Source organism: Pseudorasbora parva, chromosome 15, assembly GCF_024679245.1.
Source record: "Pseudorasbora parva isolate DD20220531a chromosome 15, ASM2467924v1, whole genome shotgun sequence".
Lineage (NCBI taxonomy): Eukaryota > Metazoa > Chordata > Actinopteri > Cypriniformes > Gobionidae > Pseudorasbora > Pseudorasbora parva.
The window spans coordinates 42,974,609-42,999,859 of record NC_090186.1 but is presented as its reverse complement, the minus strand read 5'-3'; the positions used below and the strand labels follow the sequence as shown (position 1 = coordinate 42,999,859).

At 36.9% G+C, this 25,251-nt stretch overlaps 3 protein-coding genes and 1 long non-coding RNA gene across 4 annotated transcripts; 1 reads left to right on the top strand and 3 right to left on the bottom strand.

The window, feature by feature from the left end:
- Positions 1 to 213: 213 nt before the first annotated feature.
- On the bottom strand, positions 214 to 4,567 carry tlr5a (toll-like receptor 5a). Its single transcript, XM_067418238.1, has 2 exons — positions 4,378 to 4,567; positions 214 to 3,195 (listed from the first exon to the last, which is right to left on the bottom strand). Exon 2 carries the CDS (start codon positions 3,183 to 3,185, stop codon positions 543 to 545), a length of 2,643 nt encoding a protein of 880 aa, XP_067274339.1. The 5' UTR covers positions 3,186 to 3,195; positions 4,378 to 4,567; the 3' UTR covers positions 214 to 542.
- LOC137041701 (uncharacterized) lies at positions 4,490 to 8,100 on the top strand. Its single transcript, XR_010898138.1, has 3 exons — positions 4,490 to 4,609; positions 7,836 to 7,886; positions 7,965 to 8,100. It is a non-coding gene; the product is annotated as an uncharacterized lncRNA (long non-coding RNA).
- On the bottom strand, positions 7,208 to 16,514 carry tlr5b (toll-like receptor 5b). The gene is made up of 2 exons (XM_067418237.1): positions 14,088 to 16,514; positions 7,208 to 10,380 (listed from the first exon to the last, which is right to left on the bottom strand). Exon 2 carries the CDS (start codon positions 10,368 to 10,370, stop codon positions 7,734 to 7,736), a length of 2,637 nt encoding a protein of 878 aa, XP_067274338.1. The 5' UTR covers positions 10,371 to 10,380; positions 14,088 to 16,514; the 3' UTR covers positions 7,208 to 7,733.
- Positions 14,620 to 18,113, bottom strand: thbd (thrombomodulin). The gene has a single exon (XM_067418253.1). It carries the CDS (start codon positions 17,980 to 17,982, stop codon positions 16,525 to 16,527), a length of 1,458 nt encoding a protein of 485 aa, XP_067274354.1. The 5' UTR covers positions 17,983 to 18,113; the 3' UTR covers positions 14,620 to 16,524.
- Between the last annotated feature and the right edge of the window lie 7,138 nt (positions 18,114 to 25,251).

The window sequence follows — 25,251 nt, the reverse complement described above, 5'->3', positions numbered from 1 at the left end:
TGGTGATAGTAGTAGTAGTAATACTAATTCAAATGTATAGTACATCATTTTTACAGTTGTTTATATATATATTATATATATATATAAAACATAAACCTGTTGCCTGATATGTCCTTTTTTTGGAGTAACCATCAGGTTCAGTTAAATAACTGAGTGCAAGTCATGTTTTAACCAGTAGATATTTGGACATTTGGTGTGAATGGCAAGACACAGTATGATTTATTTACTTTTATTTGGAAAATCCTGGACCTCTTTCAAAAAATAAAAGGTGTTTCCATAAATGATTTACATATCTAAAAAATAATTCACAGTTCCTCTGACCTTTAACTACCCCAATTGACATTGAGAAGTACAAACATATTATGAATTATACAAAATAAACATTTTTAAATGTACAATACAGTATGGTTTCCAGTTTTAATATTTGTTGTCATTTTACAAAAAAGAATGTCAACACGGTAGGATGGATGGATGAGAACCCGGGAGCAAAGCAAGGTATGTATAAAAGCATTTGTGCAAAAATTATACAACGTCCTTCATAGTTACACGGCAGTGTCTGCATGAACATTAGCATCTTCAAGAATTTTTTCAACCTCATTGACTTTCTTTTCTTGTTTAACCTTGGTGTTTTTTCTTATTTTATGCAGAAGTTGGTCATAAAACCACTCCAAGTCCTGGCTGTCATCGGGCCACAGAAGGTATTTTCTGTTCTCAATGTAGGACCTCAGTTGTTCGAACTTCAGTAACTTATACTGTGGTATGTTTCCTACAACCAGCACCACCAGAATGTCCTTCAGCTCCACTAGCATCCTGCACTGTGCCAGGGTGAAGGTTTCTAGGCACCAGCCATCCTTCAGGAAGCGTTCAGACACCACACAAAGGGTTTTATGGCTATTCTGGATAGCGTTTTGCATGTTGGTAAGATGGTCCTCTCCGGGTATGAAGTCTCGCTCCTCGAAGCAGCAGCGCAGTGTGTTCTGCTCCGAGAACTGAGAGTCTAGCCTGTTCAGCAGCGCTCTTTCTACCCACTTCATATCACTGGAGCTGAAACAAAGATACACATCATACAGGAATCGCTCAGGTTCAGGTTCCTCTCGCTTTCCATCCACAACATTGCCAATGAGTTTTTTGTAAAGCTTGAAGATGTAGCCACGTCGACGGACGTAAATGATGGCGCTAGCGGTGAGTAATATGATAAGTGTGCTACAGAAAATAAAAAGCACAAGCCTCAGTTTTTCAGATCTCTTCTCATCCTCTTCATCCTCACATTGTATGCTGGATCTCACAACCGAAACCATGTACTGATCCTCAGGGCTGGCACATGTCACATCCTCAATGGGGTGAAGAAAGGTAACGTTGGTTTGATTTAGCCATGTTTGGAAATCTCTTAGGTTGCAATCACAACGAAAATCGTTTTTTATCAGGCTGAGGTAGCTGAGGCTGCTAAACAGATTTGGATCTACTGAATGAATAGAGTTATACTCAAGATTAAGCACTTGAAGACTTTCAGGGAATATACCGTTTGGAAGGTACTTCAAAGAGTTGAAGGACAAATCCAAAAAGAACAAAGAGGAAAGGCCTTTGAAAATGTCTTTGGGAAGTGACTGTAGAATGTTGTTGCTCAGGAAAAGCTGCTGTAACTGGTGAAGATTGTTAAACACGTTCAAACATTTTCCTTCCGACCAGATAACCTCCAAACCTGCAGATGCAAGATCAAGGATTTGTACTTTGTGTGAAAGCACTTCATGTCGGTCATCGGGGCAATAAACAAGCTCGTTACCTTGAAGAGCGATTTCCACAATTTGAGGAAACCCCTCTAGTATTGTGTAGAGCTCTGACATGGAAGACAACTTGTTAAATTGCAGGTAAAGGGTTGTAAGATTCTTGGAAATGTTGGGTAAATGAAACACGGATGTAATTTTGTTGTCACCCATGTAGAGCTGCTCCAGGTTTGGTAAGGTTGCAAATCTGTGTACCTGTTTGAGAGCGTTTCCTGTTAAATTTAGGTCGAGTAGATTTGGCAGCCCTCGAAATGACTGATGTCCAAGCATCCATATATGATTATAAGACAAATCAAGCACCTCAAGTTTCTCTAGATTCTGAAATGTATTAGAATCAATACTACCCAGGAAGTTTTTGGACAGGTTTAGCTTTAGCAAGTTCGTCATACCCAAAAATGCACTGTTTTCAATCTTGTTTATCTGACTTTCTGCTAATGTAATTTGTTCTAGATCTGACAAATAACCAAATACTGAATTTGACAGAGCAAAAATGCTTGAATTGGAGAGATCGAAAACCTTAATTCCACTTGCCTCGACACCCTTGAATGTGAATTTGTCTGGATCTTTTGAATTATTACCAGAAGATCTGCCCATGCTGTAACTGCTACTGAGAATGAGACTTTGGATTTTGGTACCAGTGATTGCGTCAAAAAAACGTTTTGCCATGTTAACATGAAAGCCGTTTCCGGAGAGGTCCAGTGTAGATATGGAAATGTTCTTGAATGGGTTTCCACACCTGTCCCATCCTAACCAGTACTCATTCATGTCTTGCAGTGTCACAGAGGACAGTTTCAGAAGAGTGAAATGTTTACCCTGAAAGCTGAGGAGGTCTTCTTCACAGATGCTCTTCACTTTGTTTTGAGAGAGATCCAGCACATGAAATCTCCTCATGTTTAAAAAGAAAGATGCCGGCTGGATTCTTTGAATATTGTTCCCACACAAAACGAGCATCTTGAGAGACACCAGCGGTTTGAGGAAGTCACCAGACAAAATAGCCTCATCTAAACTGCACTGAGAGAGAGTGAGATTTTTAAGGTTGGATAATCCGTTAAAAGCCCCTGTCTCTAATTGCAGGAAGTGGTTGTAGTCTAGCCGAAGTGATGTTAAATTAGCAAGTCTTCTGAATGTATTGTTTCGGATCCTAAGTCCTGGTGGTTGGTGCATTAGTACAAGGACTTGTAGACCTTCCAGACGAGAAAAGGATGTTTCGTTGAGTTCAGCAATCCTGTTGTTCGTCAGATCCACTTTATTTACATATGTGGGAAGCTCTGGCACCTCTCGAAGACCTTGATCAATGCAGAGGGCGACCGAGGCGCCGATTGAACACGCTGAGGTGCATTTCACAATTTGAGTCCTGACGCATAATCCAAGGAGGATCAGAGATAATATGTATCTTGTTGCCATTCTGAGATCCCTGTAGAAAACAGGTTACTAATTAAAATGTTATTTACTCAGGTTTGGTACAACACAATGGATTATATGATGGTAACATTTTCAGTAACACTTAAAGCATTTTGTGTGTATTAGTGCACTATAACAGTACTTTAATGGGTTAACTATGCATTCTAATGCACATCATAATGCTCTGTTTGGTCTCATAAGTAATAAATTACAATATCTATTCACCTTTAATAGATATAATGCATTAAAAATGACAAACAACCAATTTCAGATGTAACAAGCAGTCTGCAAATATAATAATAGATTTTAACTTTGGTTACAGTTATTTATGAAAAGTCATGTACTTTGAATACCTTCACAATGCATTATACTTAAAGGCTTTAAAGGGATAGTTTACCCCCAAATAGTAACTGTCATCATTTTCTCAACCTTAATGTTGTTCCAAAGCTCTATTAGTGTCTTTCTTCTGTTGAAGATATTTTGAAGAAAGCTTGTAACCAGACAGCTGATGGACCCCATTGACTTCCATAGTATTTTCTTTTCCTACTATGGAAGGAAATGGGTGCCGTCAACCCTGTGGTTACAAGCATTCTTTAAATATCTTCTCTTGTGTTTAACAGAAGTAAGAAATTCATACAGATTTGGAACAACTAGAGGGTGAGCAAGTAATGACAAAATTACTTTACAAAATAAACCATGGTTTTACTACAAATAAAACATGGTTACAATAGTTAAACCATGATAACCACAAAATTGCCATGTATTTGCTACACTGACCATAGTTTTATCATGGCATTTGTTGTAAATTGGTAATCAATTCTCAAAAAAAACATGGTTCTACACTTTTAGTACATTTTAGTAAAATGTGCATTAGGTTTTTTAATGCAGTGTGTTTAAACATAAATGTGTTATCTGAATTTGAAAAGCAAATCATAATTGTAGTTCAGTCTAAAACCACTGATTAAGGCATAAAGGAAGGTCTTCTGTAAAACTAGTTTATCTTACTAATTGTTTGCTTAACTAGCTCAAGGTTCAATGACTTCAATAAAAACACCACATCGTTTAATGTTGAAATTTATTGTTGTGAGATGTTACAATACGTACGGTGATTTGAGAGATTTGCTACTATATTCATGTCTAATAGGCTAATAATAACAATTCAATATTTTAGAGTTTTCCCTGTTGGTCCACTAACCTGTTTAGCAGTTTCTGAAGTCATTTGATAGTGCAGGTGAAGTTTAAAGAGTTCCGTACGGCGATCATGCGGAGCTGCTCTGTTCTCTCTTCCTTCGTTTCATTTTGTTTCCCAATGTTTCTGAAAAAGGAAATAGCTTTCTGACTCGTTTTCCGGTGAACATGTCTTCAAGTGTGAGTAGCCTACTGAAACTCTTCAGACACTGCAAACAAACTGAAATGCAGCACATAAGGTATCTCGCTCCATTTTCCACGCTTCACCCCGAAATATTTAGTATTCCTCCGCTGTCAACTTGTCCTGTACTATAGACGGCGTAACAGTGTGTAGGATATTGCCTATAGGACAGTCCATGCTATTAATATAGTTTTGTATGTTTAACCATTAAAGAAACAACTATCGACCGTCATATTTCGTGTTTTAACCCCATAAAGCAGGTTGTGCATGTGAACTGTTCAAACATTAACTAGATTTTGCTGCAAGGCTAGTGGAAAATTGAGATAGCCTAAGCATAAAAATAAATCAATTTAGGTTAACGTTTTAATCTAAGAAAGAGGGCAACAATTGTATGCTTAAAATAATAAAAATAGGCCTAATTCACCTCGAGTCCACAAAAAAAGCGCGGGTGAACACAATTCAAAAAGTAACGGTTAATTTGGAACGGACTCTTCTTCCGGCGACTTGTTTAATGATTAAATCGGCCGTATGTGTGTTTTGTCAGACTTTAAAAACCCTGGAGCATCACATTATACAAAATAAGGTTGTTATTGTTTATTGGCAGACTGACTCTTCTTCTGAATTAAAGAAAACAAAGCAGGTCAAAGGTAATTAAATTAGCAATCCATTGTTAAGACTTGTTAAAGTGGTCTTTGCATTAAAAGGAACAATAGGCTGTTGCCTTTTTTGCTGTAAATGAAAGCTATAAAGTTGTTTTCATGTCAGGTTAAATAAGGTAACACGTGAAGTCAGTTTGAAAAATGGATTTATTTGATAACAGCCAAAACGGGAACTTTGCAGTAATCCTTTTATGTTAAAGGGTTTGTTCTTCCAAAAAGTAAAATTCTGTTACTTAACCTAATGTCGTTCGACACCCGTTCATCTTCACACACAGATGAAGATATTAGTGTTGAAATCCGATGGCTCAGAAAGGCCTTCATTGACACCAATGTCATTTCCTCTCTCAAGACCCATAAAGGCACTAAAGACGTCGTTACAAAGCCCATCTCACTACAGCGGCTCTACAATCATTTATGAAGACACGATAAAATTATGATTCGATTCGCTGATTCATAACCGTTCAAAACTTTGTTTTGAAATTGCCCATCACTCTATAAGTCGCTACTTAGTTGTTTGTTTTTGCGCACAAAATCTATTCTCGTGTCTTCATAAATGATTGTAGAGCCGCTGTAGTGAGATGGGCTTTGTAACGACGTCTTTAGTGCCTTTATGGGTCTTGAGAGAGGAAATGACATTGGTGTCAATGAAGGCCTTTCTGAGCCATCGGATTTCAACACTAATATCTTCATCTGTGTGTGAAGATGAGCGGAGGTCTGACGGGTGTCGAAAGACATGAGGGTGAGGAATTAATAACAGAATTTTTCAGTTTTGGGTGAACTAACCCTTTAAGGAAGAAATTGTTGCACAGGTTCTAGAAACGGCAAGTTATAGTTTTATTATATAAAATATTTTGTGTATTTATTTGATGGCCTACATTTTATTTTCGTAGATGTATTTGTCAACCAGAAACAAATCAGAGCTCATATCAATAGAAATCTGCATTGGCTGAAAACCTGGCCATGTTAAAAAGTTGTAGGCTATATTCATTTTGCATGTAATATTTAAGTAGAATAATTAATGTACTTCTGTGTTTGCATTGTAATATGAATAATGAGGTCATTTATGTAACAGGAGCAAATCCAATTAAATGCAGTTTTATTTATGAATGGTTATACAAATTATTTTCACAGAAATCTGTTCATTCATACTCAGAGAAAAAAAATCTTTTAGATATTAATTTACTTCTGTGTAATGTATTTTTGTTTAGTCATCAAAAACAGAAGATTTAATCTTTAACACCATGGCGTACGATGAAAGTTAAAACAAAAAATAACTTGAGTAATTGTCAAAGTCAACACAAATAAAGCAAAAGGTTTTTTATGGTGCAATGGATCTGACTTTTCAATGGGGATGTTTTAAATGTCCCTGTAGTGCCTAAAGAAGGACTCGCTGTTATACAAGACTATCAGATCTTGATGTTGTGATTGTGGGAAATAAATACAATATGAATACAATAGAAAGACTATATACAATTAGTGGGAGATGACAATTACAATTTATTTATTCTTTCTTTCTTATTAGGGGAACAGGAAATGAAACTGAAGGCTATTCTTTGGTCAGCTATGTTTGCACAAGGTGCCACTGGGAGATTGCTTTCTGTCTTTAAGGCTTAATGCAGAATGTTAATATTAGTTTTGCAATTCTGTTTTCTATTTCAATGTGCCTTATTACAATGAAGGGATCATAACAGGAAATTTGACCAGATGGCAGGGTCAACTAAGGATATATTATTAACAGATCTTCAATAAAGACCAGGAATTATATTTATCAGCCATGTTAAGATTTCAATTCAATATTTACTTAATCAGACATGTTGTTGCTGTGGGCATTCCTATCGTCACCACCTTTCTCTCCTACTATTTCATAACTGTTTAAAGTACACAGGCCACGACAGAATTGGTCAATGCTGAGGTTTCTTTACAAATTTCATTAACAATGTACAAACTGTTATTACCCAAAAACATAAGGACAGATTGTGTCATAGTGCTTTCACTAGTGGCTTCCTAAATTTGTAATATTGCTTTTATTCAGGAAATAAAGTCAGAGTACAGACTCAGAGTGTCTTTCTATCCAGTTACCATTTGTAAATTCATTTACAGTACAGATTGACTGGCATATTGTTAATTTCTTCATTTCTAATTCACAAATTGCAAGCTCAGTTGGTAGGGTCAAAAATCACACAAGTGATTGAAGAAGAGTATTATGAGGTCTTTATCCACTTCTGCACACATTAGCATTTCAGACATTTGTTGAAATTATCAGCAGGTTCACAGACATATATTTTACACCAGCTATTTTGTGAGAGAATATAGAATGTTATGTATGAAATATTATTTCATTATTAATCTCTCTCTCACACACACACACACACTCACACACACACACACACACACACACACACACACACACACACACTAACCAACAGATACATATGGAAAACATGGGAAAATGCATAATTATAGTAGATTTATATATGCATTCTAATAATTTTACAAAATATGTAATCAACAAATATACCATGATTATACTGCTGTGATTGCATGGACATTCATTGCTTCAGGCTTTGTTTGATTTGTTGGTAGATTTGTTTGATTAACCTTGGTATCTTTTCTTATTCTATGCAGAAGTTGGTCATAAAACCACTCCAAGTCCTGGCTGTCATCGGGCCACAGAAGGTATTTTCTGTTCTCAATGTAGGACCTCACTTGTTCGAACTTCAGTAATTTATACTGTGGTATGTTTCCTACAACCAGCACCACCAGGATGTCCTTCAGCTCCACTTGCATCCTCCTTTGTGCCAGAATGAAGGCCTCTAGGCACCAGCCATCCTTCAGGAAGCGTTCAGACACCACACAAAGGGTCTTTTGGCTATTCTGGATAGCGTTTCGCATGTTGGTAAGATGGTCCTCTCCGGGTATGAAGTCTCGCTCCTCGAAGCAGCAGCGCAGTGTGTTCTGCTCTGAGAACTGAGAGTCTAGCCTGTTCAGCAGCGCTCTTTCTACCCACTTCATATCACTGGAGCTGAAACAAAGATACACATCGTACAGGAATCGGTCAGGCTCAGGCTCCTCTCGCTTTCCATCCACAACATTGCCAATGAGTTTTTTGTAAAGCTTGAAGATGTAGCCACGTCGACGGACGTAAAGGATGGCGCTAGCGGTGAGTAATATGATAAGTGAGCTACAGAAAATAAAAAGCACAAGCCTTAGTTTTTCAGATCTCCTCTCATCCTCTTCATCCTCACATTGTATGCTGGATCTCACAACCGAAACCATGTACTGATCCTCAGGGCTGGCACATGTCACATCCTCAATGGGGTGAAAAAGGGTTACATTCGTTTGATTTAGCCATGTTTGGAAATCCCTTAGGTTGCAATCGCAACGGAAATCATTTTTTATCAGGCTGAGGTAGCTGAGGCTGCTAAAAAGATTCGGATCTACTGAATAAATAGAGTTATACTCAAGATTAAGCACTTGAAGACTTTCAGGGAATATACCGTTTGGAAGGTACTTCAAAGAGTTGAAGGACAAATCCAAAAAGAACAAAGAGGAAAGGCCTTTGAAAATGTCTTTGGGAAGTGACTGTAACCCATTGGCAGTCAGAGAAAGCTGTTCTAACTGATGAAGATTGTTAAACACATTTAAACATTTTCCTTCAGACCAGATCAGTTGCATAGTTGAGAGTCCCAGATGAAGAAGTTGTAGTTTGTCTGAAGCCACTGTTTGTTTTTGATTATAACAACTGGAAAACATGTTGCCTTGAAGAAAGATTTGTTCTATTTGAGGAAATTCCTGTAGTATTGTGTAAAGATCTGACAATGCCTTTAATCTGTTAAATTCCAGATCAAGCGTTGTGAGATTTTTAGCAATGTTGGGTAAACCAAACAAAGACGAAACTCTGTTCTCACCCAAGTAGAGTATCTTCAGGTTTGGTAGAGTTGCAAATTTATGAACTGATTCAAGAGCATTTCCTGTTAAATTTAAGATGAGCAAATTTGGAAGTCCCTGAAGTGATTTATCTCCAAGCACCCTTATATGATTATAAGACAAATCAAGCAGCTCAAGTTTCTCTAGATTCTGAAATGTATTAGAATCAATACTACCCAGGAAGTTTTTGGACAGGTTTAGCTTTAGCAAATTCGTCATACCCAAAAATGCATCAGTTTCAATAATGTTGATCTCATTTTGTGCCAATGTAATTTGTCCCAGATCTGGAAAATTACTAAATACTGAATTTGACAGAGCAAAAAGATTTGATTTGGACAAATCTAAAATTGTAATACCACTCGCCAAAAGACCATTGAATGTGGATTTGTCTGGATCTTTGAAATTTTTATGACCAAATGAACTGCCCATGCTGTAACTGCTACTGAGAATGAGACTTTGGATTTTGGTACCAGTGATTGCGTCAAAAAAATGCTTTGCCATGTTAACATGAAAGCCGTTTCCGGAGAGGTCCAATGTAGATATGGACATGTTCTTGAATGGGTTTCCACACTTGTCCCATCCTGACCAGTACTCATTCATGTCTTGCAGTGTCACAGAGGACAGTTTCAGAAGAGTGAAATGTTTACCCTGAAAGCTGAGGAGGTCTTCTTCACAGATGCTCTTCACTTTGTTTTGAGAAAGATCAAGCACATGAAATCTCCTCATGTTTAAAAAGAAAGATGCCGGCTGGATTCTTTGAATATTGTTCCCACGCAAAACGAGCATCTCGAGAGACACCAGCGGTTTGAGGAAGTCACCAGACAAAATAGCCTCATCTAAACTGCACTGAGAGAGAGTGAGAATCTCAAGTTTGGATAATCCGTTAAAAGCCCCTGTCTCTAATTGCAAAAAGAAGTTGAAGTCTAGTGTAAGTAATATTAGATTGGAGAGTCTTCTAAACGTGTTGTTTCTGATCACAAGTCCTGGTGTTTGTTGCTCCAGTTTAAGGACTTGCAGACCTTCAAGATGAGAAAAAGATGCTTCGTTGAGTTCAGCAATGTTGTTTAAACTCAGATCCAGATAATTGACATGCGTAGGAAGCTCTGGCACCTGATGAAGACCTTTATGTGCGCAGAAGGCGGCATAGCCATCAGCTGAACACGCAGAGGAGCATTTCACAACTTCACTGTTGATGCACAATCCAAAGAGGATCATTGTGAATGTATATCCCATTCTGAGAGCACTGTGGGGAAAACAAAACATGAAAGGCTATTTTTGAGAGGCTGTGCTATTTTAGTTAATACTTATGTAGAAAAAGTTTATCATTGTTTGCTTAAGATAAAAGTTCAGTGACTTTACAACGTGAAAATGTTCGGATACATGCTGTAATCTGAGAGCTGCACTACTATGGCAAGCTGGTTTGACTTTTATTCATTCCCGGGATATAAATTCTTGGTATCGACAATTCAATTTTCACTAAAGGTGCTCTATGTAACTGCAAAATAAAACCAGAAATCGAGGGTAATGCAGATCACATGTCCCAGGTTCATTGCACTGTAAAAATTTTTTTGTTTTTGTTGGTTTAACTTAAAAAAGTAAGTAACCTGGTTGCCTTAATATTTTGAGTTTATTGAAATTAAAAATTTGAGTTGATACAAGGAAGGAAATTTGTTTAATAAATAGAAACAAATATTATTGTATCTGAACCACATAAAAAATTTGATAAATCATGAAAATAGCACTATTTGGCATGTTTCACTGCATCATCAGAAAAAACAACACAATTACCCAATATTCTTTCCAAATCTTTTAATCATATTTTAATAAAGGTTGTCGAATCTCAAAAAAATTGCATTGTATTAGCTCAACATTTTAATTTCAATGAACTCAAACTTTTAAGGCAACCAGGTAACTTTTTTCTAAAAAAATTTTTACAGTGTGGTTAAAATATATTTTTTCATGATTTACAAATAGTTGACATTTGCTGTTCTCAACTGATCAAAATATATAACACTGGCCTAGTGGTTTGTGGATGTTGTGACTATGTAAAATGTTACATAGTGCACCTTTTAAAATGCCAATTCTTTATATCAGGAATTCAATTTCTACTAACAAAAGGGATTTTTTATATCAGGAATGACATTTCCACACTGTAAAAAAACATTTTTAAATACAATCAACTTGAATGTTTAAGTCATTTCAACTTAAAGTACATTAAACAGACTTAAAACATGTATTGAATCTTATATAACATTAAAAAAAGTAGTAAAAAAATTAAAGCAATGTAAAAGCATGTCATAAGTTATGCCATGGTTTTACATTGCTTTAATTTTTTTACTTAATGTTAATTATATAATTTTTACAGTGCACTAGTAAAAATATGAATTATTGATATCAACAATGACATCACTCGCAGAAATACGAATTATTGATTTCTGTAATTGTATTTTTATTGTTAAATGCCATAAGCTGCCATTCAAATTCAATTGCTAATACAAAGTATTGATTTCTTAGTTGAAATTCCAATATATCAAAAATACAGTTTTTTATAACAATAATTATTTACTTTAAAAAATCCTGTTATCAAAAACTAAATTTTCACAAGTTGAAATGTTAATTCTTGATATCTGTAATTTCAACATGTTACATTTATTTATTTGATATAATGGCTAACTAGTAACAATCACATTTGTGATATCAGAAATTAACACTAGCTGCGTTTCCATTACAGATTTGCGAAAAACTTTTGCGATATTTCTTAAATGTCGATAAAAAACTGTTGCGAAATGACAGCGTTTCCATAGCTGCAGTTATGCGACTAAAACATATTACTTTCCTCTCGCGATAGGTCAGTCCAAAATGATGGCACTTGGTAGGTTTTTATATCCCATCCATCACACTAGCCATTATTTTTATTGGAAGGAGACGTGTGTGTTATCCAAGCATTAATGGCAAGGAAAGCCCCTTAGGTTACTTAAGCGGCACGGATATGAGGTGTGTGTGTGTGTGTGTGTGTCAGATCTGCTTCAAGGTCTTCATGATAATGTAGCATTTCTGTGTTTAGAATCCAGTATTACTGTAATCCTATATTGTCTTTTATGAGTTTAATAAAGAACTCCATCTCGTCTTCTCTCCAAACCGAACCGTCATCTGTAAAGAATGATCGCCTTTTAAGCGCGGCAGGTTGACGCATATAGAGAAGAGCGAAATGTTTGAATTTGCATGTTAACTCAAATGTTTTATTTTTATTTTCACCACTTTCGTTATTTTGGCTAGATATTTCGTTTGATTGGCATTTGAACTGAATTTAGAAATGCTTTGGAAAAGAAAAAAATGGCATTTAATAAACAAAATAATTTTTTTGAAATGGAGACCGCGTTTGGAGTGAGTGCATGCAAAATAATTAGTTCCCCGAGTCCACAAATAAAAATAGACAGTTTATAGTATATAATTATGTCTTGAACTCATCTGTATAGCTAAAAATGACAAGAGTAATGTAAATTGTTTCATCTCTCTTAAAGGAAGAAGGAAAAATTAGAACGGTGGCGCTTTTATCGGCCGTGGGTTAAAGAAAACATAGCCTAACTACGAAACTAAATAGGCTGCGTTTAGGCCTAAACATTAGCCTGTAATATTATTATTTTAATGTATATGTTGGTTATGAAAAGTGAGCAGCATGAGTAAGAATCGCAATATGTTTGAGACCTGGGGAGTCACATGATTTTGATCACTTTGAGTTTTATTTTCTAGAAAGTCTTTCTTAAAAAATACATTTAGTTTTGTATAAATTGTATTTTTATTTTGATCGATGTTTCATCAAGTAAATGCCTGTTTATTAGATAAGAAGCAAACTAAGATCGTCTGGAATGGATTGACGTGCGTAACTGGCCTGTTTCCTCGGCCTTTGAGTAAGGCTGAAAATACAGGCTGCCTCTTTCTGCTTTAATACATTTCTTGAATATATGTCTTAATTACAGTATATATAGCCTGTAGTGCTTATTAGGAGAAAATATATGTCCTTTTAACTACATTATCTTGTTATTACGACACAATTGAGTGGAAAATATAATATATAGGCCCTATGTTGCAGCAATGCGTCATCGCAACAGGTGACATGTAAATGCGAAAAAAACGTTTCCATTGCAGTTTTGCGAAAATGTCCTTTTTCGAATCGCCTGAAAAACCACCTCATGAGAGCGTAAAAACTTTTTTGCGATATATGGGAGTTTTTGCGAAATTGCCGCGTTTCCATTGGGCGTATTTTCAATTCGCAATTTCAATTTGCGCAATTTGAAGGGTAATGGAAACGCGCTTACTGTCACTAGTGGCAATCAAATGATGGATATCATATGTTTTACTAGTATTGTAGCCATTCAAGAATTGAGAATTTTATTTCTGATATGTGAAACTGGAACTTTAAATGGTAACAAATCAATTCTTGATATCAGCAATTGAATTTGAATGGCAGCCTGTGGTGACATTTCACTGGTAAAAATACAATATCCGAAATGATAGTTTTTGATATTAATGCCACCTTCACATGCTATCGTAAATTTGATAATTTCCATCTCTGAAGTCGTGATTACTAGCTCATTGCATTCAAACTTTGAAATGGGAGGGCATTCATGTGCAGTTTTTACCTAGGAAACTCGTATTTAAGATTATTCCGAGAGCACTTGAAGGCAGCACAATAATTCGTAATTTTTTGCAAGTGATGACGTCATTTCTTATAACAAAAATTAACATTTTTATGCAATTTCTCATATCAAAAATAGCCATTGTTACTAGTACAAATTTAATTCCTGATATCAATAACGAGCATTTTAAAGTAAAAATGTAGGCGAAATGTTAATATCAAAAATTCATATTCTGGGAATGAATAAATGTAAAAACAGCTTGCCATATTACTACAAAGTTGATAACCGAGCAATAATTTAGCCAGCGGCTTACCTGGTTCGGTCCCTAATCCATACACAGTTTCCTCAAGTCGACTTAAACAATCAGAGCGTTTCAATAACGCGGTATCTCAGCGTCGAATAAAGAGCTGAACGTCCTCTCGCTTGAGTTCCGGCGATAATGAGTTCTCCCTCAGTTCTCTCTGCCTTCATTTCATCTGTGTTTCTCAACATTTCTGAAATAGGAAATAACTTTCTGACCCAATGATTCGTTTTCCGGTGAGGAGTTCTTCACGTTTGAGTACTGTAACTCTGGAAAAAAAATTCCAGTATTGATTTCACTTATTTCAGCTTCATTCATAAATACGGAACTTTTCAACGGTAGCCTAGCATATTTTAACAACAACAACACAACACGGTTTGTAATTTCGAAGCAGTTTCAGAATCGTCGTTCATTTATTTACAAAAAAATACAAATAAATACAATTGTACAATACAGGAATGATGAAGGATCAGCCGACAGAAATGACTGAACATTAACTCTTTAGTTGCCACTCGAAGATAAGACACGAGTCTTTACATGAGCGTTGTACGAGGATGAACTATGAACTTTATTCCATGAAGTAACCAAACTGCACTTGAACCAGTTGTTCCCATAAACTGCCCACTAGAGAGCGGTATTTTCCAACATTAACCAGGTGCAGAACATTGGCATATACTGGAAATATAACGTTTCGAACAACTGTACATTAATTTTGCATTGTGCAACTTTTTCCAGTCTATCGTAAAATTTTGCGTAAAAAGCTTTTGTATTGTATTTGCTACACGTTATCCTTCAGGGACCCAGGAATAGATTTTTTCTACTGTATAGTTTATAGCCTACATTATATTTTAGTGAATTTCATTGGTTGGTTACATGTCACAGATTTATGTACATTTCAGCATTCAGGGCTTTTCAGAAATATTTGGAGGTTTCACCAGGACAACAACTTCTCCTTTGTCTTTAAAAATCTCTGAATGATCAAATATAGCGCTCTTAAGATAATATTTTGTGATTATCATTATAATCTGACTCGTTTTCAAATTGTCGCAAATCAACATCTCAGGAAAATGTTATGAGGGACTAATTAAAATATGTTACAAAACCGGGCATTTAGTTCATGCATATCACTGTAGTGTAGAGGATGCTAAAATCATGTTTATCCAGCATTTTAGATAGAAATGATCAATATTCCTATGACATATTAGATATTATTATAAGTGTTGCCAATTGTTACTCCAATTACTACACTTTAATACATGTTGCCCCAAGAACACAAATGCAAATTAGATAAAGTATATAGATACCATTAATGTTAATTTCACCCTAATTGCATCAAGTAAAATGGTATATAATTTCATTCACATCTTCCATAACAGTTAAAGTCCCCCTGTGCATGGTGAACATAATTAAATGTTGTTTAAATGTCTATGTTGTGTTTTTATTATCCTTTAAAACAAATGTGTAAGTTCATGCCAACAGTATTGCTGAGTATTTTCTCTTTAAAACTTCAGTGAATCAAAGACTTTGAAATCTATTCTATGATGCACTGGGTCTCAGGAAAAGACCAGTTATTCTGGTATATTCTGCTGATGATATGAAAAATCGGGTAGATAGCAGGTGAATTATGAATGGTGTTACATTGTTATGATTAACAATATGTGATTTGTGTAACATTAACAACACATTATAAGCTATTTAATAAAGTAGTCAAGCAAAAGCCTGATTACCGGTGTCTCCAACATTGTAAAGAGTGCCATTGTGCCGCTACTTCAGTAAGTTGGCCGTATTTCTGAGCTCCTGCGAGTGAGTGGAGGCGGGGATTATTTGCATTTTCATGAATCTGCCTATAATAAACTAAGCAAGGATGTTGAGTTACGTGTAAGCTATTTCACAGGGGATAAAAAAACACGTTTAAACGTCATTTAGGTGAATTTTAGTACAATTGTTGACTACTTTAAGAATCATCTTTATATACAAAGATTTGGTAAAAAAAAAATCCTGAAACCTAAAATGTGATTGTTGACTAAAAAAAAAAAATCCATTGTTTTTGCTTATACATGTCATTTCATGTTCTGGTGTCCACTACAGAGGACATTTAAATAGGCTATATTTCTCAAAAATGCTTGTTTCTTATGCTAACAACCCGATCACACATAAATGCCTATAAATAGTACGAGTGTGCAATGTCGTGGAATGTATACGCCAAAACTCATTTTGGCGTGCATATGATACGCACTTTATGGCGTATATATGGCACGCGCTATAGGTTTAGGGTGGTGGGGTGGGGGGTTCCCCAAAACTTTTTTCTGGGTCTCGGGAGAATATCTGGATGTAGCAAAAATATAGAGAGTGATAACGAAATACTTTAAATTAAATTTGCTAGACGTTATAGGCTAATAAAATATAGCATTTATTCTCTTCCAACAGGAAAACTGACCTCCGTCCGACTTTAAGTGTCTCTTTTAAAATACCTATTAGGTAATGACAGTTCTGTGCTGTTTTTGTCAATGATCACCTGTTGAAAATCGCAGATTTCATCTTGGCCCTTGTGCACATTATAATTGTGCATCTGACAAAAACGTCTCATTGTGCAGTGCGCGAGGAAGACCAGTAGAAGAATGCAAACCACAATGCAAACCATTATTGCCAAAAGACTGCCCGATGAGATTGACATTGGCTTGTTGGTTGGCGGTCTGCTCGTAGGTTTAAGGATATCAAAAGGTGTTGTGCTGCCTGAACCCTCATAATCTTCTCCCACACAGATGCCATTGTCCAAAAGCACGAATCCTTCTATGCAGAAACATGTATATCCTCCAGCTGTATTGGTACAGTTATGGTCACATCTATCATCGAAGCATTCATCAATGTCAACGCACTTGTTTTCTTCAAGTAGGAAACCATCGGGGCAGGTGCAATGGTAGTTGATGTTGGGGTCACATTCAGGTGGGCACTCTAAGTCTGCACAGTGCATTTCACATTTGTTCATGTCCTTTTTCGACTGTATGTATCCCTCATAGCATTCGCATCGATAACTCCCTTCCGTGTTGATGCATTCATGCTCGCATGGTCCAGACTGGCATTCGTCCAAATCAACGCAAACGTTATTTTCTTTTCGAAAGCCGGGCTTGCAGTCGTCGGAAGACTTTTCAGATGCAACCTCTATCATCATCTCCGGCTCGTCCTGTTTGCTGCATGTGACTCGATTGCTGTCGAGTTTAAATCCAGGCTGACAGATGCATGCGTGGTTAACGCACTTATATTCACATCCTCCACCAAAAACCTCACAGCTCCAAGGTGCTTGAAGCCACGCGCCGTCGTAACAAATATGTCTGGTCCTCAGCGGCTGCACGGTCGCATTGGTGCCTTGAGGGATTTCTTGGAGGAGTTCGTTTGCCTTAAACCCAAAAGGAGTTTCATATTCGACTGCTGAATCGTTGCTCAGGGGCTGACAGTAACCGAGGTTGTTATATTCACACATATAACCCTCGAGTATGTCATCGCAAGGTCTTTCAGCCCATTTCTGAACTTTTTGTGATATCGAGGCACATAGAGGAGAACACACGGCTCGCTCGCTTTCCCAGTTGGTGTAGTGGCTTGTGTTGTCGCCAGTGACCCATTTGTATCCCTTTAACCCATCGGTTAAGTTTGAACACTGATATCTCAGCCCAAGCCAAAAGTTTCCAGAAGTGCCCTTCAATAACTTAGCAAGAATTTCGGCTGATTTTGTGGTGCGCACGGTCATCAGATGTCCTTCTTTCTTCTGACAGGCTCCCTGTGCCGCGTCAAAACTGGCTCTCTCGGTTTGGACGGCGAAACATTTCCCGTCCGCACAGTTACCGGCACTGATGTTTTCCCCGTGAACCTTCAGAACAACGAGAGCCAGCGCCATTCCCAAAATCTCTCTCATCTCTGCTGACACGGTATGTACCGATATTACAAGTTATGGAGAAGTGGCCGGCCTGCTGTGGAGTCCGAGAAGTGCCGTTCAGCATTTATAATGACATCCATGTCTCCAAAAATTAAAGGAAGTCCGTGTTATCTGGCAGAGATCCCGGAGCGCCACTAACTCCCCCTTATCCCTCTCTCTCTCTCTCTCTCTCTCTCTCTCTCTCTCTCTCTCTCTCTCTCTCTCTCTCTCTCTCTCTCTCTCTCTCTCTCTCTCTCTCTCTCTCTCTCTCTGTCTTAAAATGTAGTGGGCTGCCTACATAGACAGCCGTTGTGCTTTGTGCAGTCTAAATGCACATTACTGATTTAATCTTTCATTGTTTCATGGAGTGTTCAAGGTTGGTTTATTTGTTTGATTTTCTTAAATTGTTGTTTAACAAGTTAAATGAAAATTTTACTGTTCAGAGTTTTATTCTTGGCTACCGGTATGTAGCAAAAAACAGAATAAAATGTCAACTTTTAAATTTCATTGTAGGTGAAGCAAAAATGGCGATATATTTAAGCAGGAAGAACGAAATTGAAGGGTTAGAAGGATGTGAAGTTGTGTCTATTTTAAAAAACAAGATAAAATCAAGAGTGTGGATTGATTTTAATTTTTATATGATGAAGAATTTGACAGAAAGAAATCAGTGGTGAAAGAAAGAAATCAGTGGTGTTACAATGATGCAGTTTGTTTGGTTGTAGATGATGTTTTAACTTTTTCTTTTGTGTTACAATAAGTATCACTAATGTGATGTGTATTGTTGTTGGAAATGTGTTGTAATTAATAGGAATTGTAAAATAAATGTTTTGTTAAAATTCAAAAAAAAAATCTCTCTCTCTCTCTCTCTCTCTCTCTCTCTCTCTCTCTCTCTCTCTCTCTCTCTCTCTCTCTCTCTCTCTCTCTCTCTCTCTCTCTCTCTCTCTCTCTCTCTCTGCGCGCATGTGTTTGGATATATGATATCCATCCTGGGGCTTTAATTTCCAAATGAGTCACTAAGAATAGATGTCACCTTTTCGCCTAATATGTTTTGAAAGCTATACTCTTATTAAAATAGATAGATAGATAGATAGATAGATAGATAGATAGATAGATAGATAGGTGAATTAATCGGATGGATGGATGGATGGATGGATGGATGGATGGATGGATGGATAGATAGATAGAGAGAGAGAGAGAGAGAGAGAGAGATATAGATAGATAGATAGATAGATAGATAGATAGATAGATTTGAAACGTCAAATAGTGCTATTTTCATGATTTATCAATTTTTTTATGTGGTTCAGATACATTTCTATATTTATTAAACAAATTTCCTTCATTGTATCAACTCAAATTTTTAATTTCAATAAACTCAAAATTTTAAGGCAACCAGGTTACTTACTTTTTTAAGTTAAACCAACAAAAACAACCAACATTTTTTATATTCAGCAAGAGAGATCACAGTTTGATTAGTACTGGTATGTTTTGTACGAGTAGTCATTAAATTGTGTAATTAGGGTTTTGTGTTGAGGGATGTCAGTAAGGAAAACGCCAGCATGATGAATTTAATACATCTAAGTATAGATTGAAACAATTTCCAAGCGTTTTCCAAGTATATGCACAGTGAGTAAGTACCAAAGGGTGGAAACGGACACTTTATTTATCAGTGTCCCACAGTGCCATTGACGCTTATCACCGCTTCCATGACTTCAATGAGAATGGGTGGATAGCGGCGCCCTTAACAAAAGGAGTTTATTTTGATGTTGATACTACTGAAGGTGTGTAGGTGTGTGCATGATGACTGATTAAGAGTTGGTCAAAGGAAAAATACATCGCACCCTGACCCACCCTGAACTAGACTTCTCCTCATTTCCTTTCGCAGTCTGCCACTCCTTATACAATCATAGGAAGTTTTCTTAGATCGCCCCTCCAGAACAATCCATGAAAGGAAGTTAAGACTAGGACTGAAAACAGAAATGAAGTGAAGGATGCCCTGATTGAATACCACGAAAATCCAGATCTTGGTTAAAGACAGGACATTCTTAAAATGGTGTTCACGAGATGCTCCTGGTCTTATTTTGGCCTTTCCATGGCGGGAAATTGGAGGGAAATGTCTGAGACAGTCATTTAGTCCGTCACCACTTTTCCATTTTTTTAATCGGTGAGTCATCTCATCAAAATGTAAGCATGTAGTCAAATTCAGAAATCCTTCCTAAACGTGTATTAGTTTAAGTTATATTAAGTAGGGTGAGGTCCAATCCTTCCCGCTCAGGTATTGTCATTGCATGCTTTCTTTCCAGTCATATCCTCAGCAAGAAAGGAAGGATGTCGTTATTCTTTTTTTTACAGAGTAGTAAAATCTTTTGCACCTAAAAGAACCGAAGGGCTCAGGATCGGGATCTTAAAGGGGGGTGAAATGCTGTTTCATGCATACTGAGCTTTTTACACTGTACTTGGATTCTTGGATTCCCATCCTAAACATAGACAAAGTTTCAAAAACTAATGTTGGACGTTTGATGGAGTATTTCTGTGTTAAAAATACTCCTTCCGGTTTCTCACAAGTTTCGGAGAGTTTTTTTCGAGTATGGGTCGGCTTGACGTTAATAGATCGGAAGGTCCTTGTATGGGCCGTACGGGCTCTTCTCCCGGTAGGGTGCGCGCGCGCATGACTAGAGCGAGAGAGGAAATGCACGCCGTAAACAGTCTCTCAGATGCAGATCCAGTCGTCCGTGAACACTTATGTGGCGCCGCGCTTCTCTTTATTCCTATGGGTGACGTCGAGCGACTTCAACGCTTCAGCACAGCATTCCGGGAAGGCAGCGCTGCATTTGAACCGATTTGAACGCAGAAATGACGGGAAGCTTCACAACATCGCTTCAGTCGCGTCACAATAGTGGATCTCCACCGTTCTCTGCTGTCAGGACTTCACCAAATCATACCAAAGAAGTGTGTTTTTGACGGAGCAGTCCCAGCGATAAAGGTTCGGTCCTGCTTTGGAAGCAGCCGGTGAGTTAACTTAAACTGCTTCAAATGTCTGTGCTGTCGGCTCGTCGCGTGAGTAAACTTCAGTAAACGACACGATCGCGTGCTTCGTCATTCAAATGCGCTAACGGTTACTCCATTGTTGTTCTGTATAACGTTACAGTATTCTGACGTGCAAAACCGTTTTGCTTGCTACTTCTAAGGTCTAACGTTAGTCGCATACAATAGTCCATAAACCGAATCTTGTCCTCATACACTGCGAGTAAAGACACAGAAATGTGGAGAGGCCATTAAATACAGTAACTTACATACCACAGAGACGGACGTCCTGCTGCTGCCGTTTCTCCTGTTCAATTTATTTCTCCCTCAAATTTGATTCTGGATCATTATCTGTATTAGCTGAGATAGATGGGTTTCTCCACGCTTGAGGACGTCACCGCTTTGTTTGCGCTCTTGTCATTCTTTAGCTCCGCCCACACGATACGCCTCCAGGCGCTCGGTTTTTTCCGGAAAGACTCGGTACAGCCTATATTTCTTTTATAAATATGATAAAACTAAAGACTTTTCGGAGATATGAAGGATACAATACTACTCTATAGGTACTCAAGATTGACACGAGATTGACTGAAACTGAGTGTTTCACCCCCCCTTTAATGAAACAGTAAGATAGTCATTTGATAATGCTATCTTTTGTTCCACAGGGAAAGCATCACAGGTAAATGTTCTCTGATATATGACGTGTATGGAAAAACTCTATCAGGACGTGAGACAAATCAGACTTCAACTTTTCATTAATAATCACAATTATTTGAAGGTACTTTTTGTCATGCACTGAAAGTATCTAAAATGTAAAATATTTGAATTGCGAAAGCAACCAGGAAAATGGCCTTTATGTCATCTTTGCAAAAACACCTTTCTGGAATGTATATTTTTTTATTCTTTTTTACTCTTTTTTATTCTTTTTTTATTCTATAATTTTCCTGCTTTCCATGTTTTTACTGTTATAAGGTAGAGGCACTATCACACATCTTCTATTATAACATAGAAAATCTCCAGAACAAAACAGGCAACAAAAAAAACTGCAGAAACAAGCGATGAAAGCATTGCATGTTGAAGTGAAGACATTGATTGGTTCAGCTATCTGTCCAAATGTTGCTGTTTTTATGAAACGTACCCACATTCGAGTGTTGATTAAAAAAATAAATAATGCATGAAGCTAGAATAAAACCGGTGCTTCTTTCTCAATTTGCTTCAGCAACTCTTCACCAATGAGGGTGAAATATGAACTAACAATAACACGGATCTGATTAATTTCTCTTACAGCAGATGAGTTTTGGGCACAGAATGCCTTTCTTCATCACCTGAAAAATAAATAAAAGGGTCCTAGAAATATAAACATAAACAGGACTTCAATAAAGAGTTAAATCTCAAGCATCCATCTCTTCATAACCCTATCACACCACATGCCAGAGATACTGTATATTCAGTGAAAAATAAGACTTGACCCACAGATTCAGTTGATGTGGGAGGAATGCTGGGATATCCCAATACACATAACACACACAAAATTAGTTAATGGGACAATATTGTAGGCAATACTTATACTACACCCTAAAAGTATGAACTCCTTTTTGTGAAGAAAAAGTACATACTTTTGAGTGTGTAGCGATCTTTAGGAAACACTACTTCATCATCTTTAACAGATTCTTTTGCTAGTAAAAAGTATGACATTATATATTATGCTTAGGAATAGTGAAGTAAAAGTTTTCCAAAGAAAAACACTGATAAACAAGTATATATTTGAAAAATGTACTTGAGTAGAAAGTAAAAAATACTCCACTACTGTCCGCCTCTGGATTTGAGATGTACTCATTTTATTTTCAAAAATACTATTTAGGACAGATAATATGTGAATTGGGACGCACCGAGGGTTTATAAGCAGAGGCTCTGCTCTTTTTTTTGATATAGGCCTATTAAATGTTCAGGTATTCATACTAAAATATGATGGGGGCCATAAAAGTTTTGTGAAATGTTGAAAAAAAAACGCTGCCTGCTACTTCCCAAAAACAAAAAACAAAAAAATACAATGGTAAGGAAAGTGTTAAGGGGGTAAAAATATTTATACAAAAACGTATTGTTGTATTTTTTTATTGGTCTTCTCTTCACTCCATGTTTCTCTTGGATGATGGTACAGTACTTTCAGTAACAGTTCCAACAACAATCCCTTTAAAACAGCATCTAAATCACAGCTTCACTCGCCGGTACACTTATCACGCTGTGTGCAATGTGCACGTGGAGCCTGCATATTTTAGGAAGAAGTCATTCATCCACCCCCCAAAAAAATAAATGAACATCCTAAGTGAGGTCTGAGTGTTGCCTTCTACCCCAGATCTCTCCCGAGCCGTAAAACACATCCTCCCTTTCCGATCCTCTTGTTTTTGGAGCCTCCTGACTCCTGACATGGGCTTTATGGCTTTGACGCTCACAGATGAATGTTTGAGCTGCCAACATTATATGGCATCACTTTTGACGCAAATGCTTATCCTAAAGGTAGGCGACTCCGAAAATACCTTGTTGCAAAATAAACTCTTTTGCAGAGATTATAAAGAAATCCAATATTGTCCCATTAACTAATTTTGTGTGTGTTATGTGTATTGGGATATCCCAGCATTCCTCCCACATCAACCGAATCTGTGGGTCAAGTCTTATTTTTCACTGAATATACAGTATCTCTGGCATGTGGTGTGATAGGGTTATGAAGAGATGGATGCTTGAGATTTACCTTTTTATTGAAGTCCTGTTTATATTTCTAGGATCCTTTTATTTATTTTTCAGGGTGATGAAGAAAGGCATTCTGTGCCCAAAACTCATCTGCTGTAAGAGAAATTAATCGGATCCGTTTTATTGGTAGGTCATTTTTTTGCCCTTATTGGTTAAGAGTAAATTAAATGTACAAGTGAGCTGTACACTCTTACTGTAAACTTCTAAGTTTTAAAAAATACAATAAAGATTATTGAAGTACAGAAAAATACAACTTTAGTTTATCTACTTATTCTTAATTTAGGCCAATTCAATTTGTTACTTCTTTGTATTCTTTGTGAGATTTACTAGGAATTTCTGACAGTGGAAACTTAACACCAGTTTTTTTCTTCTCAGGGCTGAAAAACGACAAGGTTTGGTGGGGTGAAAAGCCAAATTAAAGGGGTCATGAACTGTATTGTTTTATGGTTTTATAATGTTTCCTTGGGTGCACTTCAAATGTGATATTAAAATTAATAATTTAGAAATAAACGGCATTTTTCCTGACCTGGTTTTAGCCTCTGAAACTCAACTGAAGAACTGGCAAGAAAGGAGAGAAACATTTAGAAATGAAACCATTAGAATATTCGGTAGACTTTATCCATTTTTGCTTAGTCTTTTTATTCTCTGAAATTTTCTGGGGACCCCTTAGAACCTTCTGGAGGACCCCTGGGGGTCCCCGGACCCCAGTTTGAAAACCCCTGCACTAACACACTCCAGTGGGCAGAGCCATAGTTACAACGATGAAGTATACGTTGATCTTCTTCAGCAGAGGCGATCTTCCACCGATCTACATTGTTATTTGTGGGGGATTGGTTACAATAAAAGCTGTTTTTTGTAATAATAAGAACGTTTTCAGTTCTGAAACTTATATTCTTATATAGTGTGATAAGCTCTTATATGTCAACAGCTCATGGGAAGTTTGATTTCTCAGTTCATGACCCCTTTAATGTTCTTTAGCTTTAATGTTCTGGACTGTGGTTGACAGACGGTTTGGCTCCAGGCTAGAAACTATTTCTGTGGCTTTTTGTTATGCAATTTTAAGAGTGTGAGATAAAATTATGTGATAAAAACAAGCATCCTACCCATGCAGTGACGACAGAGCGGCATAATTCACTCTAAATGCATCAATTGTAAAGCAGGCTGTTGCTCAATCTGACGCGTAACACATTCTTCAACGATACTGTTTTCTTTTGATGGATTGGATGGATTTTGATTCTTAATTTTAAATCTATTATCCAAAAGGATAAGATAATGCAGAATCTGATTCATGACTATAAATCATTTTTACACTCAGTACGGTCAGGCCAGACTTTTGTGATCATGTCTTGATAATGTGCCATTTTTCAAGCACAAGCTTTAGTAAATAATATGCATCACTTTTTCTTACACATATCTTACAGAGAAAGTGTTTTTGTCCATTTCTACCACATACAAACTTAAGGTTGATCTTCTAAAGCAGTGATTCTCAACCTTTTTTCAGTGATA

Coding starts and splice junctions, on each gene's coding strand:
- tlr5a (XM_067418238.1), bottom strand. CDS start 3,185: ATGGCAACAAGATACATATTATCTCTGATCCTCCTTGGATTATGCGTC.
- tlr5b (XM_067418237.1), bottom strand. CDS start 10,370: ATGGGATATACATTCACAATGATCCTCTTTGGATTGTGCATCAACAGT.
- thbd (XM_067418253.1), bottom strand. CDS start 17,982: ATGAGAGAGATTTTGGGAATGGCGCTGGCTCTCGTTGTTCTGAAGGTT.